The 19,743-nt window shown below is 42.1% G+C and overlaps 1 protein-coding gene across 10 annotated transcripts in view; it reads right to left on the reverse strand.

Annotated features, from left to right (window-relative positions):
• Positions 1 to 19,743, reverse strand: part of UBE2F (ubiquitin conjugating enzyme E2 F (putative)) — a 92,087-nt gene that overhangs the window by 57,291 nt on the left and 15,053 nt on the right. For all 10 annotated transcript variants that reach the window (XR_013930086.1, XR_013930087.1, XM_080399880.1 and 7 more), the window contains 2 exons: positions 18,884 to 18,949; positions 10,612 to 10,679 (listed from right to left, as the gene is read on the reverse strand). Coding sequence is in view for 8 of the 10 variants with exons in the window: in XM_080399880.1 (XP_080256006.1) it covers positions 10,612 to 10,679; positions 18,884 to 18,949 (134 nt within the window). In the remaining 2 variants the exon portion in view is untranslated. The remainder of the gene's footprint in view (positions 1 to 10,611; positions 10,680 to 18,883; positions 18,950 to 19,743) is intronic.

Genomic DNA, 19,743 nt, shown 5'->3' on the forward strand with positions numbered 1-19,743 from the left:
CACAGCTAACCACATCATACAGAGAAATGAGTCAAGGAAAATGAAGCCGTATGACCCTGTACTTTTGACGGGCTGGATTACCCAGCACAACAAGTGAAAGAGGAGCTACCTTACAGCAGGAGTGTGTTTCAACATAAGAACTGCCCAACTCATGCACTTCAGGTCCCTGAGCTTCCTTGCACTCCCTCAAAATTTCCAGTGGCATGACAGAGCTTGGGCCCAATTCACAATGTGTTGGTCCCAAACCAAGACCTGTATAAAGCAGGGTCACCAAAGAAGTAGATGGAAGCCTCTTAATTGTGACATCTGATCCTTCAGGAACCAAATCCCTTTTAATTCTTTGCTGTTTGCACAACTAACACATTGGCCAGAAAAAGTGTAAGGTTAGTGGTTCTACTGTTATATTCCTGGCTTTTGACCACTGCCTAAGGCACCTCATGTTAAACTGGAGAGTCCCCAAGACTGCCTACTCTGACAACATGATATGTCAGAAACATGCGAGCTGCCAACAAACATGGCTTGTGGTGGCAGACAGTTCAATTTTATGTGAACACTAAACCAGAGCTGTACTATCTATCAGATTCCATTCCTTAAAGCACCAGGTCCCCTAGTCTTGTAGCACCCATTATTTCATTAGCTGCACCCCGAGGCAAAGAAGGGAGTTTGCTTATTTTTTAGAAAATTAAACTCTCATTCACTGGATATTAGTAGTAGTAGTAATATTTTAAAACATTTACTCCTATTTCCCACCGACCTCTATTTCTGGGCAGCCGGTCAACTGAAAAAGCAGTGCTTGGGGAACAGATGCTGTGGACACAGAGGTCAGGCAGCAGCACTTGCAGCTAAAGTAATTTGCTGTGTACAGTATTAAATGTTTTACTTGTTGTTTCACAGCTTCCTCTGATGTCTGTATGGGCAGAAACATTCCCAGCAGGTTTTGTAAGCACAAACACTAACAAACTTCTATTTGCTTTAAACAAAAGCTCATGAATGTGCAGCCTGTTCCCTAACAAATATAATACTTTAAAATGCCAAAGTGACAGGCTTACCAACAGATTTTAAAATTTCTAATGGCATGGTAGTTTGAAAAGACAGTATGGAATTAACCAACCCAGCTCCAGCTTTCTTCTCATGATCCCTCTGCAACATTTGTATCAATAGCGATTGCCTTCTGTTCTGACACTATCCCACCACCACAGAACATTCCACACGCTCTCTGGTAAATAGCACACTGCACTATTAGAGAAGCCGTTCCTTCATGCTGTACACCTCTTAATGACATAAAGAACAGTACATTTGGAAAGTACACAATGTATTAAGGGCAGTTTCATGCATGTACGGATATGCAAACAGGAATCAGCCTTTTTCCTCCCAGATATGATGAAATATGAAGGGTTTTGAACTGTGGAGCAGGATATCCCACAATCCCTGCCTGGGACAGAAGGAAGCCCTCATATACTAGTAGAGGCTGCCATTTCTCTTAGTACTTTGCCGTTACCTGTTGTGAATTACTTTAAAAAGTTTCAGATTTTTTTTCTCAATTCATCTGTAAAGTTAAAATTAAGTGTTGATCTTCAAAAGACTTTTAATACCCTAAAAAACCTAAGTATCAATACCCTAACTTTTCTCGCGATAGTATCTTTCCACATAGATCAGCTCCAAATTTAGGGGAAGAGAGGCCTCTCAGGGTGAGATTTTTTTTCTTCTTGTACTCAGAACTACACTGAGTCTAGAAAAGATGAAAAGACAAAGCCTACTGGTTCCACCTAAGGCATGCCCATAAAACAGTGCTATTAAAAAAAAAAAAAAAAAAAAAAAAAAATCAAGAAAGCCTGGGGTGTGAAAGACTTTGGATCTGAGCAGAGGATTCTGCAGACATGTGCCAGATTTTCCAAAGGCTCCAAAAAGTAGCCAGTCTGAATCAGTCATATAGAAGGAAGAGATCTGAAGATCTCAGAGACATGCCCCAAAACTGTTTTCCAAAAGGTATGTAATTAAGTCCCCCTTTCAGGATGTTTTTCACTCCAACTGTCCCTGGAAAGCAGAGGCCTTTCCATTCAGGACCATCTTTATATGCCTGCATCCTTGGGAATGTCATCAACTCTGCCTCAGTCATTAAGGCTGCAGGAAGCATCACCTGACTGAGGAGTTCTGTTCATCCTTTTTCTGTGGTGTCCAAGTGAACATTTTGTCCCATTTCCAATATGGGAGTTTAAAGAGTGAGCAATAACTTTTAATGTGAAGAGTTCTTTGTAGAAATTTCACACTAACACTAAAAAGGGTAACGAAAGATAAAGATCCTCAATCTGCTTTAACCCGTCGCAAAAACTCGTTTTTGCGACGAGACCCGTCGCAAAAACTCGTTTTTGCGACGAGACCCGTCGCAAAAACTCGTTTTTGCGACGAGACCCGTCGCAAAAACTCGTTTTTGCGACGAGACCCGTCGCAAAAACTCGTTTTTGCGACGAGACCCGTCGCAAAAACTCGTTTTTGCGACGAGACCCGTCGCAAAAACTCGTTTTTGCGACGAGACCCGTCGCAAAAACTCGTTTTTGCGACGAGACCCGTCGCAAAAACTCGTTTTTGCGACGAGACCCGTCGCAAAAACTCGTTTTTGCGACGAGACCCGTCGCAAAAACTCGTTTTTGCGACGAGACCCGTCGCAAAAACTCGTTTTTGCGACGAGACCCGTCGCAAAAACTCGTTTTTGCGACGAGACCCGTCGCAAAAACTCGTTTTTGCGACGAGACCCGTCGCAAAAACTCGTTTTTGCGACGAGACCCGTCGCAAAAACTCGTTTTTGCGACGAGACCCGTCGCAAAAACTCGTTTTTGCGACGAGACCCGTCGCAAAAACTCGTTTTTGCGACGAGACCCGTCGCAAAAACTCGTTTTTGCGACGAGACCCGTCGCAAAAACTCGTTTTTGCGACGAGACCCGTCGCAAAAACTCGTTTTTGCGACGAGACCCGTCGCAAAAACTCGTTTTTGCGACGAGACCCGTCGCAAAAACTCGTTTTTGCGACGAGACCCGTCGCAAAAACTCGTTTTTGCGACGAGACCCGTCGCAAAAACTCGTTTTTGCGACGAGACCCGTCGCAAAAACTCGTTTTTGCGACGAGACCCGTCGCAAAAACTCGTTTTTGCGACGAGACCCGTCGCAAAAACTCGTTTTTGCGACGAGACCCGTCGCAAAAACTCGTTTTTGCGACGAGACCCGTCGCAAAAACTCGTTTTTGCGACGAGACCCGTCGCAAAAACTCGTTTTTGCGACGAGACCCGTCGCAAAAACTCGTTTTTGCGACGAGACCCGTCGCAAAAACTCGTTTTTGCGACGAGACCCGTCGCAAAAACTCGTTTTTGCGACGAGACCCGTCGCAAAAACTCGTTTTTGCGACGAGACCCGTCGCAAAAACTCGTTTTTGCGACGAGACCCGTCGCAAAAACTCGTTTTTGCGACGAGACCCGTCGCAAAAACTCGTTTTTGCGACGAGACCCGTCGCAAAAACTCGTTTTTGCGACGAGACCCGTCGCAAAAACTCGTTTTTGCGACGAGACCCGTCGCAAAAACTCGTTTTTGCGACGAGACCCGTCGCAAAAACTCGTTTTTGCGACGAGACCCGTCGCAAAAACTCGTTTTTGCGACGAGACCCGTCGCAAAAACTCGTTTTTGCGACGAGACCCGTCGCAAAAACTCGTTTTTGCGACGAGACCCGTCGCAAAAACTCGTTTTTGCGACGAGACCCGTCGCAAAAACTCGTTTTTGCGACGAGACCCGTCGCAAAAACTCGTTTTTGCGACGAGACCCGTCGCAAAAACTCGTTTTTGCGACGAGACCCGTCGCAAAAACTCGTTTTTGCGACGAGACCCGTCGCAAAAACTCGTTTTTGCGACGAGACCCGTCGCAAAAACTCGTTTTTGCGACGAGACCCGTCGCAAAAACTCGTTTTTGCGACGAGACCCGTCGCAAAAACTCGTTTTTGCGACGAGACCCGTCGCAAAAACTCGTTTTTGCGACGAGACCCGTCGCAAAAACTCGTTTTTGCGACGAGACCCGTCGCAAAAACTCGTTTTTGCGACGAGACCCGTCGCAAAAACTCGTTTTTGCGACGAGACCCGTCGCAAAAACTCGTTTTTGCGACGAGACCCGTCGCAAAAACTCGTTTTTGCGACGAGACCCGTCGCAAAAACTCGTTTTTGCGACGAGACCCGTCGCAAAAACTCGTTTTTGCGACGAGACCCGTCGCAAAAACTCGTTTTTGCGACGAGACCCGTCGCAAAAACTCGTTTTTGCGACGAGACCCGTCGCAAAAACTCGTTTTTGCGACGAGACCCGTCGCAAAAACTCGTTTTTGCGACGAGACCCGTCGCAAAAACTCGTTTTTGCGACGAGACCCGTCGCAAAAACTCGTTTTTGCGACGAGACCCGTCGCAAAAACTCGTTTTTGCGACGAGACCCGTCGCAAAAACTCGTTTTTGCGACGAGACCCGTCGCAAAAACTCGTTTTTGCGACGAGACCCGTCGCAAAAACTCGTTTTTGCGACGAGACCCGTCGCAAAAACTCGTTTTTGCGACGAGACCCGTCGCAAAAACTCGTTTTTGCGACGAGACCCGTCGCAAAAACTCGTTTTTGCGACGAGACCCGTCGCAAAAACTCGTTTTTGCGACGAGACCCGTCGCAAAAACTCGTTTTTGCGACGAGACCCGTCGCAAAAACTCGTTTTTGCGACGAGACCCGTCGCAAAAACTCGTTTTTGCGACGAGACCCGTCGCAAAAACTCGTTTTTGCGACGAGACCCGTCGCAAAAACTCGTTTTTGCGACGAGACCCGTCGCAAAAACTCGTTTTTGCGACGAGACCCGTCGCAAAAACTCGTTTTTGCGACGAGACCCGTCGCAAAAACTCGTTTTTGCGACGAGACCCGTCGCAAAAACTCGTTTTTGCGACGAGACCCGTCGCAAAAACTCGTTTTTGCGACGAGACCCGTCGCAAAAACTCGTTTTTGCGACGAGACCCGTCGCAAAAACTCGTTTTTGCGACGAGACCCGTCGCAAAAACTCGTTTTTGCGACGAGACCCGTCGCAAAAACTCGTTTTTGCGACGAGACCCGTCGCAAAAACTCGTTTTTGCGACGAGACCCGTCGCAAAAACTCGTTTTTGCGACGAGACCCGTCGCAAAAACTCGTTTTTGCGACGAGACCCGTCGCAAAAACTCGTTTTTGCGACGAGACCCGTCGCAAAAACTCGTTTTTGCGACGAGACCCGTCGCAAAAACTCGTTTTTGCGACGAGACCCGTCGCAAAAACTCGTTTTTGCGACGAGACCCGTCGCAAAAACTCGTTTTTGCGACGAGACCCGTCGCAAAAACTCGTTTTTGCGACGAGACCCGTCGCAAAAACTCGTTTTTGCGACGAGACCCGTCGCAAAAACTCGTTTTTGCGACGAGACCCGTCGCAAAAACTCGTTTTTGCGACGAGACCCGTCGCAAAAACTCGTTTTTGCGACGAGACCCGTCGCAAAAACTCGTTTTTGCGACGAGACCCGTCGCAAAAACTCGTTTTTGCGACGAGACCCGTCGCAAAAACTCGTTTTTGCGACGAGACCCGTCGCAAAAACTCGTTTTTGCGACGAGACCCGTCGCAAAAACTCGTTTTTGCGACGAGACCCGTCGCAAAAACTCGTTTTTGCGACGAGACCCGTCGCAAAAACTCGTTTTTGCGACGAGACCCGTCGCAAAAACTCGTTTTTGCGACGAGACCCGTCGCAAAAACTCGTTTTTGCGACGAGACCCGTCGCAAAAACTCGTTTTTGCGACGAGACCCGTCGCAAAAACTCGTTTTTGCGACGAGACCCGTCGCAAAAACTCGTTTTTGCGACGAGACCCGTCGCAAAAACTCGTTTTTGCGACGAGACCCGTCGCAAAAACTCGTTTTTGCGACGAGACCCGTCGCAAAAACTCGTTTTTGCGACGAGACCCGTCGCAAAAACTCGTTTTTGCGACGAGACCCGTCGCAAAAACTCGTTTTTGCGACGAGACCCGTCGCAAAAACTCGTTTTTGCGACGAGACCCGTCGCAAAAACTCGTTTTTGCGACGAGACCCGTCGCAAAAACTCGTTTTTGCGACGAGACCCGTCGCAAAAACTCGTTTTTGCGACGAGACCCGTCGCAAAAACTCGTTTTTGCGACGAGACCCGTCGCAAAAACTCGTTTTTGCGACGAGACCCGTCGCAAAAACTCGTTTTTGCGACGAGACCCGTCGCAAAAACTCGTTTTTGCGACGAGACCCGTCGCAAAAGTATAGGAGAAAGATCACTTAAAGCCCACAGGCACCATCAGGTCCATCTCACTTCACTGTTGTTTGGTTCAGCACAATCAACATCAATACTTGCTCAATTACAGTATTAAATCAGCAACAATAAAAACATAATCATTGAACTAACCAACATGACAATGTACAACTGCAGCACTTGGAAGAGCTCCCCTCCTTGGGAAACACGTTGCTTTAGGAAAAGCATGTGGTGAGCTCTGTTACCTCTCTCCAGCTTTTCTGTGAAGTGTGGGGCAAAACACAGCCCATCAGCCTGCAGGAGTGGGGGGACACAAATTACTGCTAGCACTGTAGCAAATCTACCTGAACCACCCTTGTGCCTCCAATAGCCAATTAAAAATAGGAACCCTTTCCAGTTCTCAAGCTCAGATGCTTCTAAAGTGATCAACCTCATCAGCTTAAATATGGGTAATTATTAATAGTACATATATATGTTAATAATTCTGTGTAATAAACGCTAATATGGTTAATTCTCAATATAGTTATTAATTATGGATACAGTTGAACCCTTATAATATTTTTATTGCCTGACAGATAACCATAATGAACATTTCTAGTGGTCAGTACAGCAGCTCAAAGGTACAGAGTCAGGTTAAGCCCTAACTAGCTGTGTGCTCTGTTCACAAGCAAGAGGCAGCACTTCACAGCAGCGCTTGCTCCAAAGCATCCCTCCCACATTTTAGGCTCTTGAACCTTTGCACCAAGGAAGTTTATAGCCCAGGTACCAAACATCAGCATACATCCTAGTCAGTCACACCTAAAGCATGAGGATACATTACTTCTCTGTATTCACATGCCACTACTTTCAAAATCAGGCTCCTATGATTTGCCCTCTGGCAGAGCTGTATGCCATGGCTGCAGTCCACAACGCAATCTTCCAAGTTTTTCCTCTTTAATTATGTATTCTTACTTTTCCACTACGCCACCATTCTACACGTCTGCTTCTTTTCCCAGTGCAGAAGCTGAATGCTCGCTTATGAGGAACAAAGGGTGAAAAAAGAACTCCTCCCCAGAGAAGCAGCAAACAAAAGATTTTGGAACAGCATGCTACAGAAATGAAAGGATGCCATTACAGAAACTATACTATAAATTATGCATTTTATAGCTTTAAAAAAAACAGATGTTCTTTTTTTCTGCAAGCTAAAAAGATTAGCTAGAACGTGGATGCAGGCTCCGAAGCAGGGCTACAATGACTTGCCAGTCTCATCTGGTATTTCTAGTTCCAACACAAGGACATTCAGCACTACTGCAAGGAGCCTGATGCAGATGTGCTATATCCCAACCTTGCTTATGGGCTGAAAGAACACTGGCAGGTCTGAAGAGCTCTATTAAAAATACTGCCATCACTTGTTTCAGTCTTGTGCTGCCTGGCAGAAAACAAAACCATGACCTCAGCACAATTGTCACAGTATTTGTGAACATACACATTGTCACTAATAATCTGACCATAGTCAACTTAATGCATGTTTTCTAAATTGCACAAAAGCAAACTTTTTACTTTTGTATTGAATAAGAGGTGCTCAGAATTTAAAAATACCTAATTAATATTTGCTGTAGATTTTCTGCCAGTGCTAATCAGGGAGCCGTAACAAACCATAAGATTTTTTAATTATAGCAATCAAAACCATATTTTAAAAAACAAATCAAAATAACATTCAGCTCCCCTGTTCACACATCGCATACTTTCCTGCAGTTGTTGTTCAGGTGAACACCTTAAATACGAAATTTAAGAAATTGAAGTTGAGTGTATTTTTTATATATATAATATATATATACATTGTGTATGTTCCCCTGTGCACAACATTGCCAGTGGTTAAACTGCTATTATTGAAGGTAACTAAGAAACTAGACAGAGATCATGACAGAGTTTCCCCCTACTGAAGGCCATGTTTCTCAGGTATGTGATGGCACAGAATTATTCAATTTAGAACAAGGATGTAGTCAACCTTAAATGACCACCTTTGTATGTACAGTGTGTGTATAACCACACACAAGCTAGGTAAGGGTGGCCTGTATTACAGCATGAAATTCTTTGGTGAGGTTAAGGGGAACGTAAAAAGAAACACACAACCAAAACTATACAATTGCAAATAGTATCTAAGACACCTACATGTACTAAAAGAATTTATAGGTATAAAGACAGCTAGGATCCTAAACTCTTAAAAAACCCCAAACAGCTCAAGCAATATCCTTGGTCAATATCCTTGATTAACATTACTATGAAAGGAGAGCATAACTATCAAAAAAAGGAGGGAGAAAATTCAAAGCTGTTTCAGAAATGCTAGTCCTCTGCAAGCATAAACACTTTGTAAGATACAGTGAGTCTCCCAGGTATTTATAGACTATAAATAAAGGAATATTAGGAAACTTGTGAAGGCATCTTCTGGAACGCAAATCCAACAAACTTTCTACTCTGTCAGCCTATTAGCAGTGTTAACGTGCCATCCTCTGGGCTCAGTCTGGGAATTCAAGCTACTACATTCTAGACCACTGCATTTCCTTCATATTTGTATATAAACAATGCTGTGACTGCAACTACCACATATATATAAATATATATAATGCTGAATATAGGCTTGGTGCATCTAAACATGAGCTAAAGGTCTTCCTGGAAACATCTCTCTAGCATCCTCCCCCATACATTCTTCAGCCTCTCTGAAAGAAGTCTGAACTCCAAAACTAAGAATACAGAAAGCAAAAGAATAGGAAAAAAAAGTCAAAAGCAAGTGAAATTCTCAAACCCGTTCAAAATAAAAGCAAATGAAACTTCCTTCTTCTTGCAATTAATATACCTAAATGCAAATATTGCAAGTCAATTGCTTGAATGAGTCTATTTTCCTTACATATCAAACTATCAGGACACAGAATAGCAGGCATAATTTTTGAGAACCAGACATGTGCCCCAATTGTTTTCCACTTTTGGAGTCAATCTTGTTCTTTTGACAGCTAAGCTCTGAAAACAATGTCTGCAGTTATTTTTATTGTAATTGTATCTCTTTTGCAAGGCTCTGCAATTTTAGTAAAGTACAATATTTCTCATGCTTTGAAAAGGCCAAGCTGTCTGGAGATTTCTATTTATCTGCAATAAGATACTGCAATCATTTGTAGGTCCTCTGAAAAGCCATCTGCTTAATAACCATTGAAACTGTTATTTTTTTAACGATACTTAACTAAACAGCCTGGGAGACAACCAGTAGAACTGGCAGAGTGCGCTAAAGGAAACCACTTGTCACCATTATCTGTGCTTTCCATGCCCTCTGCTGCATGATCTCAAAAGGGATTAAGTACCTAAGACCAGTATCAGAACTATAAACACCAGTTTGAAGGCCCCAGAGAAACAAGAAAAAAAATTTTCTTTTCTGTTCACCTACTTCATTCTTTCTCTTAAATATATAATTCTCTGTGAGAATAATCATTAAGTGCAGTTCTCAAGAATAATTAACACAAGAGAGCAGATAAGAATGGAATCTCAGCCAGAAGGGAGACTCTCAGGTCTGACTCATTTGTGCTTCCAAGAGGCTTCTGCCAGACAGTTGACAAAACTTATTTTTTCTTTAAGGTATCACGGAGTCAATAAAAGCCTCAAGGCTGTTTGGTTGCAAACACTGGACTGCAAAAGAACAGCCAAAGAAATTATTGATCCCATTCCCTGGGACTCATGACACTGCATCCAGAATTGTGTCCCAATTTGAACTCCCAGTAGCAGATACGCTGACAAACTGGAGTGAGCCTAGCAGACAAAGATAGTGATGAGACCAGAGCACGTGTAGTACAAAGAGACTTGAGGGCCCTCGATTCATTCAGCCTAGAGAACAGAAGGCTGAAGGTGGAGACCCTAATGCTGTCTAAAACTAACCTAATAGGAGGTTATAGAGCAAGTTGAGTCAGGCTTTTCTTAGAGGTGCACGACAATAACGCAAGAGGCCACAGACAAGCTGCAAAATGGGTAATTCTGACCTGATACAGGAAAAAAATACATAACAAAGGAAATTAACATTGGAACAGAGGCCCAGAGAGGCAGTGGAACGTCCATCTTAAATTTCAAAATGCCAGCTGGCCCAGACCTCGAGCAACCAAATCCAACTTTTATTACCCCAACTCTGAGCATGAGTTCACATGACCTCCAAAAACTCAAGGCAACCAAGAGTTTTATATAAACCCATGATATTTTAGTAACAGACAGAAGACTCTTTCTTAATCTCAATGACAAGTTCCCTCTTAAGTCCTATTACCTGGAAATTAAATCTAAAAAGGCAATTATTAGATTAATGACAAATACTCACCACCATATTGTAGGCATCAGGAACTTCAATTTCAAACTGAAACTTTCCGCCTTGGTAATAGCCCTCATCTAGAAAAGAAAACAAGGAAAATAGGAAATAAGAAAAAACCAGACATCATATAATACAAAATATCTGTCATTACAAAGACTGAAATAACAGCACAGGGTTATTGTCAAATACATAACCCAGTCACTAGCCTTAACACTGTTAACCTTAACACCAGCTGCCACGTAGTCCAACGATCCTGTGAAAATAGCGTTGTCTTCCACTCCTAAAACATTTACAGCAGAAATTTTAAGTTGGAAGAGTAAACAATCCCAGACTGGTCCTGGAAAACCCGCCTTTCTGATCAGAGTACCAGGAAATACCAAGCTAGAGGAACCTTTGAGTGAACTTCTCCTGTCTGTATGAAGAAACTTCTGCCACACATCAGCCATATGACATGCTGTACCACAACACCGACCTTTGGAATCTGCTGGATACACACTTCATTTGCTAATGCATGCTAAATCCCAGAGCAGGATTTAGCCCATCTTCCCAGACTTGTGTTAGCAATCACATATGGTGAGTAGTATGAATAATGGCATGCAATAGCATGCTTCAGACAGTGTAGCACAATAAAAAAGCAAGTTAACTCTTTTATTGTATGTTATCTTGGGATGATAAATCAGTTAGGAAAATCTAACTGCCTCTCTGCCAATCTCAGACTCAATACAATGACTAAATTTTTCTAAAACACTGAAAATTTAAGAGACAAAGTTCAGAACCACAACGAAATTTAGTACCTCATCTTTACTGCCTTAAAGTGTAAAATCTGAAAATATCTAGTTGCATTTAACCAGAGATAATGTAATAGGATAACGGTCAGCCTGCAACTCTTGAGATGGCTGTGCTTGGAAGTTGAAATGCTTGCAAATGATCTGAAATATGTCTGTCTGGCATTGCCATTATTGAGTTTTGTCATTACGGAAGAGAAACAGACAGGTACCCAGCCCACACCGGGGGTTTGGGACACCCACGGAATACTCAGGCTCGAACTACCTCAAGTACTTTAACTCTCTATTACACAGTACAGCCACAGTGAAGGCTTGAACAAGGTCAGAAAGGCTGGTTATCATTGCCCAACAGGGTTTTTTTAAATATTTTTTTAAATCAACATCGTAAAGGTAAGTTCTGTGAAGCAATCTATATATATAATTTACAGAAAAATTAACAGGAGTTTTCTTATTATCTAGCTTGTTCCAAACCACACTAGCTCCTCTACTATAGGTCATCAAAATCCTCTTTCAGGATGCTGTCTTCTAGACCTCCTACACACCAATGCCCCACATCTGCTTAATCAGGTTTCAGCCCATGCTACAATCTCCACTGTCAGCACAAGCCTGTAGCTTCCACACTGTAATTGCCATAATCACAAGAAAGTAGCCAGCTCCTACCTTTCTCCTCTTTGCATCCCTTCACTGACTTACTGAAAAAGAGAGGGTATCACCCTGTTAAATAAAACCAACCCTCAGCTTTAGAGGGAAGTGAGCCAGTAAAAGCTGATGCTGCCAAAGACAAGACTCAACTGTACACTACGCCCAGTGTGCCACTCTAAGACCTGTGCCTGCAAAACAGAGCAAGAGTTGCTAGGAGGGATGAGCTGGACTGTGAGATACTAAGAGTCTGGGTAGACTACGGACAGGTTCAGCACACAAGCAGCATAGGCACAGAGTATGAAAAGAGAACATGGCTGGTCTTCCCCACCCCACACAGTAATGTTTACAGCTGCCTCCACTCTGAATTGTGCAGTGCAAAGCTGCAAGCCTTAGCCATTGCAAATCTCACTTTAATAACCTGTCCAGAACATACACTTTTCAAACACATTCTTCATTTCCACTCCAAGTCAATACTGAACTGTTTGATTTATTAAGCAGTCTTCTCAGGCACACTACACTTCACCAGAAAGTAAATGCACATGCACTGATTTTTTTAATAAAAAATAAAAGCATTTATCTTTTGTTTCCAAATATACTGAGATAAAAATCACTAAAGCAAGCTATTTCTAAAGAACAAGATGTAAAAAGGTAAGTTATTCCAATATCCCTCTGATGAAACTGCTCCCTGTGAAATGTCAAAACACTCAACGTAGGATTGACTGTTCATAGGACTCTGACTGTTCAAGGAAGGAACAATTAGGAAAATGGTCCAATATCCTCCACAAGTTCAAACAGTTGAAGCACCACTGAGTTACCCTACAGGACGCAGCTAACTGCACTTTATCTACCATCTCACACATTATAATAGCTTTTTAGCCAAGTGTCAGGAATCCTCACTGTTTCCAAGTATAATGCCATTCCTTGTTAAACCACAGTCAAAGTAATCTCAGATCTTTCAGTGATTGTACCAAAACCAAACAAGCAACATCATAGATTAATTCAGTGCTTGTTATGGTGCAAACCATGTAACTCAGAGCCTTCCACAGGCCTCCCCACTGCCCTCTGGCTCACAAGCACTTATCAAGCTATCACTTTCCAATATAAGCAATCACATGAAACACCCACACGTGTTTGCACAGGGAGAAGCCCGCTGCTGGTACAGCAAGATAAAAGGAGAAACACCAACACTGTTAAGGCTGTTCAGGAAGTCCAGCAGCAGAAAGTTATTTTCCTTGGCTAAAATTTCACTAGTTCCTTGATTTTGTGGACTTGGAGCAAACTGCACAGCAGCTTTTCATATTCCACTCCTGCTAACGTGAAATAGATGCCTGTTGATGGATGTATCTACATGTGTCTTATGTCAAAGAAAATCCTCGGATTTAATGAATCCTCATTGTAACACAATTGTCCAAAAGAAACATTCCAGAATGGCTCCAAGGGAGGAGAGCTTGCCAAAATACTGTCCAATTCCTGCCAGTCAAGCAGCAAGAGAAAAGCCACACTCCACATCCCTGCACACTGAAAACACCAGGCCCACAGCCTCTGCAGCACACAGGAACATTTAAGTAGGTCCTTGACTCCAAGCCCAGACAGCAAGATCACTCTGACATTGCTCAAGAGATGCATGGGCTGGGGAAAAAAGCTGAACAGTTGTTCTTCATTTTCTCTGCTCTTCCCCACCATGCAGATCTAGCTCCACTTCCACCCAGCCATGGAAGAAACTGTCATCTTCCTTCCGTAGAAGAAACTACTGTCCATGTGCAGGATGAAATCAGACATGGCGAGTTCACTGGAGGGGACAAGCCCAGCTGAGCCTCTCTCATCATATACAACCGTCACCACAGAGTGCAAAGCTTCCTGCAGGTTTACTAAGATTAACTGGCATGCAGAGTGGTTAAATTATCACCAGTGTCAGCAGAAAAACAGCAGCAGGACCAGACAGTGAAAGAACACCCCTTTTCCTCAGCAAAAATGTGTTTTAGATTAGCTCTAGCACTTTCTAACCACATCTTAACACCTCCACAAGCTGCAAGAGCTACTTCATGTATTAATTCAGTTTTATTTGTTTTACTGTGTTCTATGTAAGGTTGACAAATCTCTGGAAGACTTAGAGCACTTTACACATTGTGCCTCACACTGCACATTACTTTCACATACTTAGGTGACAAAGTTTCCCTCAAAGATAATTCAATATTCATTACTGTCAGCTTTACTAATGCATTACTACTCATTTTATGCTTCAGCTTTATCTTGGCATCAATCCATGTAGCACTAATCAAAAAACACCCTGGGTAGGTTGCTGGTTCTGTTACAAAGTAAGTGAGGACATACCGGATATTAGGAAGAAATTCTTTACTGTGAGGGTGGTGAGACAATGTAACAGGCTGTCAGGAAAAGCTGTGGATGCCCCATCCCTGGAAGGATTCAAGGCCAGGTTGGGGAGGACTTTGAGCAACCTGGTCTGGCGGAAGGTGTCCCTGGCCATGGCAGGGGGATTGGAGCTAGATGATCTTTAAGGTGTCCCAATGCAAACCATTCTATAATTTATCAAACTGGAAGAGTACAGCATCTCTCCTCCCCACCTTTTTTACAATTCTCCCTGTAAGTTTGTATTTTTTTTTCACTAAAGCAATAGTAAAACATGCTATTTGTTACCGATCACTCAAATATATATTAAAAATTCACATCTCTGGAGGGCCTCAGGAGCCAGCCAGAAATCTTGCAATGCATTAACAGAATAAGCCTTCATGATTAAGTCACCTTATGGCATCTCAAGCAAGTAAATAGATTCTCCCGCATGGTAGTTTCCTTCCTTGTGCCTCACAACACCCATACAGTCTGGGACAGCAACCCTCAGTTTTTTAGGCATGTAACAGCTGCGGGAAAAACTAAAGTTCTGGCAGAGTTAATAGCGAGAAAAGTGCTATAAATAAAACTGTCAAATAAAATATCTTTAGCACATAACTTAAGTTGGCCACTGGCGAGACTTTTGCAGAAAGGGAATGCATCTGAGCTCATTTTCCTCCTACTACTTAAATTTATCTTCAAGCTGTATTAACAGAGCAAGCATCCCTCCCACTTCAGCCTGTAGTTTATCAACAACCAGATTCTAACCTTAGTTTGCTTTTGTAAGATGTTTTGATGGCTAAAAGTGCTGTGAAAATACTAAACCAAATTATTTTATCACTTTAAAAGAAAATGCAAGATAATAAGGAAAAGCCACAAAGGATTTGCTTTTGATAGTAGCTCCTTGAATCAGGAGAGCTGAAACACTCAGCCACGTTCACTGACATTTGTCATTTTATAGTATGCAAGACTGAGAACAGGCTCTTTATTAATTCCCTGAAGAATGGGACTCTAGCCACACTAACTCTGAACTACTCAACTGTCTGGCAACTGCAGGAAAAACTGCATTAACTATAATTATTCCTCTAGTTTTGTTCACATTTAAGCTACCTAAACTCACCTATTTTTTCCAGGGCATAACCACATCTTAAACTCAGCTTCTAACTTTGTGCTCCAAACATCAGTGCAGCAGGCAGGACTCTGTGTTATAAGCATCTATTCCCTTATTTTTCCTAGCTTTTAATCAAATATGATACTGGTACCAAAATAAGAACAGAGACAAGTGATGGCATAAGGGTATTTTTCAATGACAGAACAATTGTTTCAGATGACAAAAGGAAAAAGAAGCTTCAGACAGCAGAGAAAGCCAGAAATATCTGCCTCGGGCACAGACAGTTTATCCATTGTGGCAGTAAAATCTAAGTCTCACTCATTTTCTAGCATGTGCTACTATACATCCACTCAGAGTGCTGCAGAAAGTTATAACAAAGGAATCTGAATTTCTTTAATTATGTGAAATAAGCAGTCACCCTCATAAAAATTTTCTATAAATTCATTTTAAGTTAAAAACTCACTGTCACCAGGATAATTTTGTGATGTTAAATACTGACTAAGAAAGGTTATTATGAGAAATGCAGAACAAGGGAGCTGAAAGTATTTCTGCTTGGTGCTAAAGTTTTTCTTATTCAAATTAGTCTTTTTGTGAGAACCTAAAGAAGCTTCTTTCACTGTCCTTTCAAAACCAGCCACATTCAAAATAACTGCATAAAACAAAGCACCCAAGAGCAGACTTTGCCAATAACATAAGGCTAGAATGCTGACCACAAAAAGGCATTTCTAGTGTTAAAAAACATATTCGGTCAGTATCTTCACTGCACTCTGGTGTAAGATTCCTTGTAATATGCAGTTACAGAATTCAAGCTCTAATGTTAGTCAGAATATAAGGGAATTTAAACATAAAATACGAATATAAAATAATTAGCACCCCTTTACCCAACTGTCATAGAAGGATGCAATCTCTGTAACTGCATATAAGGAAACTGAGAACCTTAAGAAGCGAGTCATCAAGAACCTCTTCGCTGTGCAGACTACCAACCCTGGCTTACATTTACTACACATGTTCTAACAGTGAGAACTGCAAGGCTGCATTAGATATTCACTGGCACCCGCAGCTGCGCTGAGCCTAGCTCCGGTTCCACAATTGAAAAGCTGCAGAGTTACTTGCAAAGGACTCCCTTAAAAGCCAGATGTACGAGCAGGATTTCTAGAACTCGGCTCCTGAATGTGAGAGAGAGTTCCAGGCAGGAGGAGGAAAACTGGCTTTTCCACCGCACTGTCAAGATTCACACAGCATTCTTCAGACACCACAAAAATAGTTGCCTCAAGCAAAGATTGTGGCCCAATTGAGCCAGAAAAATTCTGTGACAACCACTTAGTTTTCTCTGTGTTAGCAAAGAGGCAGCTAAGATTCAGCATACTCTATAAAGGAAAAAACAATAATTAAGAGAATCAAGAAGCTACGAAGATTTTCTTGGTATGTGTTACATTCTGCCTTTAGAGAGCTGTGCTAAGCTGTAGTTGATCACAAGATTCTGTACCTGAATTATGCACAGCTGAAAATAGATGTTTACTTCCGTCAGACTACAACTGCAGATACTTCAGCTGTGCAGCTATATTTAGGGTAACAAAATGTTAATTAAGATCATCTCATCCCCAAGATCATTTCAACAACAAAGTTAGCACAAAACCCATGCTCTGCATTCAACAACTCTCTTCCAACTGCAACATCTTGCTGCACAGTACTTAACAGAAAAAAAATTACTATGTATCTAGGTACCTTAGAATTAGCATGAAGCAGCTGTTACTGCTTCACATTCGGGACAACCTTAACACACACAGATGATCTTGTAAAGTTAACTCATTTCTGAAATATAATAAAGCAGCATCATATAAACTGAAGGACAGTTGGCGCAAGGAGACTAACACGCACCAAGTAAACATGAATACATCTACACAGAATGAGATGTCTGAAGTTCTATAATAGCACTTATTTATTTTTGATTACACTGACTAGGGCAGTCTTACTCATTTTTCCATCACAAAAAGGAATCACATGAATGGACATGTTAACAAAGACCACCCAAGATTTCTACTGCCGAGGAAGTGCTAATTGACTTTGGCTAATAAGCAGCAACAGTGACATCTAGTGCCCGTTTGACTGCCAGAGACTGGATTATCAGAAACCACTCCACCACCCCGTTAAGTGTAATAAACAGGTTTTAAAAAAAAATATATTTCTATAGGTACAACATCAGGATGACTGCCATACTGCATCCAAACTCTGTGGTCAATAACCATCTACAGAAAATGCGCACGTACAGGAACTAATGGCAGGGAGATACTGATCCCGGCACATCCTACAAGATGAGGGGGCCTACAAAAGAAAGCTGAAGAGGGCCTTCTTACAAGGGCATGGGGAACAGGACAAGGGGGAATGGTTTCAAGCTGGAAAAGGGCAGATTTAGAATAGATATTAGGTAGAAAATTTTTACTGTGAGGGTGGTGAGACACTGGAACAGGCTGCCCGAACGAGATCGCCCCATCCCTGGAAGTGTTCAAGGCCAGGTGGGATGGGGCTTTGAGCAACCTGGTCTGGTGGAAGATGTCCCTGACCACAGCAGGGGGGTTGGAACTGGGTGATCTTTAAGGTCCCTTCGAACCCAAGTTGTCCTGATTCTATGATCCAACTCAAACAATTTAGTGTACTGCAGTCTCAATACACAGAGCAAAAATAAGTGCATGTGAAGTCTAAATAATCTTCCATGCAAATTCATTCATAAAACACAAACACAACTTTCTATTCTAAAAAGGACAGCTATATGAGCAAACTTTAATTTCAGATGGCTATTAAGAAACTCAGGTGCAAATGAAATTCTGAAAATGTTTTTATTGAACAGCATGCCAGCAGAAGCTTCACAGTGTACTGAAGTTGTATCAATAATAAAAGTTCTAATTTCCACATACTTAAAGAGACTCCTACTTGTTAAGCATCTTCAGAAATGCACAGATCTGAAGTTTTCCCGAAGTGCTATATCCGTTACCTATCTTTTCATCCCTGCAAAAATCAAGCATTCAGTAGGAAGTAATACATCTGCAACATAACTGGGCTATACTACAGTAACTTCTCTAGAGCTAGTCCAAGAAGATTTTTCTCAGCAAGTAAAACAAGGTGGTTTGAAATTGGCTGAAGGAAAACCAAAAATGTTTTCAAAGTGAGCAAACAAGAACTGAATATTTCCTAAGCCTGCTTAATTTTGATGGCCTTCTAATTAGAATCTAGTTCTCAAAATCCAGTCCTGTTTCTCCATTGCCTCTATAAAATAATCACTGTAATTACAGCCAGTCTCTTTGACTAGCAAGTTTTATCGAATTCTTGAGCATAAACTTGGAATTACATTTCCTAAACACCACACACGCAAATGAAAGCAACATGTTTAAAAAAAAGTTACCTGGGATTACAGTTAGCTGAAAGTAATGAAGCTTGTTTGGGTCAGGAAAGTTCACTTTACACGTACCTGGGAAGCAAAAGAACAATTTATATCAGACAACTGTTTTTCCTCTGTTGGAAAAATTTATCATCTTCCATACTCTCAAAATTCACTCCCTGATTAATCCCTACATTCCTGATTTCCTCCTACACTTTGCCTCTAAGCACCTCCTCCCTATACAGTCAGTCACCTGCAGTAACGGTGACATTGCATAATTAATTAATAAAATCAAATGTATTGTCTTAAAGTCAAACCTCTAACAAATCAGAACAAATGATTTGTTAACAGTTAATTCAAAATATAAGCATTTTTCTGTGTCCTGCTAAGGACCAGCAAGTTCTTTGTTTAAACAGGAAAGTACCACCAAAAGATGAATGAGCTGTTTGCAAGTTTACCACAAGAAGCACTAACTAGGGGAAAGGTAATTCTGGCAGGGGGAGATGTTGACTCATTGACCACCAACTCAAGAAACCCCCCAGACCCAAAAAGAAGTTGAGACTGAGCATGTGAACAAATTAACATGAAAAGCAAGATAATTATTTGACAAATGGGAAACAGAGTACTAAGTAATAAAGGAATCATGCAACTTGTAACCAATGAAGGCTGATGTCTTTGCTTGCTGAACTGTACAAATAGCGTCAAGTTTTGACAATCGGCAAGCTAGGCATTTGTGGGTTACTGCTTAGCTCCCTACTTTGCACAAACTAGAATAAAAGAATAGAAATACCTTGACCCATTGTGTGAACTGGCCTGTGCACCAGCTAATAAGCCTGCCTACAGGACAACAATGGAACCTCACTCTGAGCTGTGAGGAAGCAGCT

This window comes from Falco punctatus (assembly GCF_963210335.1).
Source record: "Falco punctatus genome assembly, chromosome: 8".
Lineage (NCBI taxonomy): Eukaryota > Metazoa > Chordata > Aves > Falconiformes > Falconidae > Falco > Falco punctatus.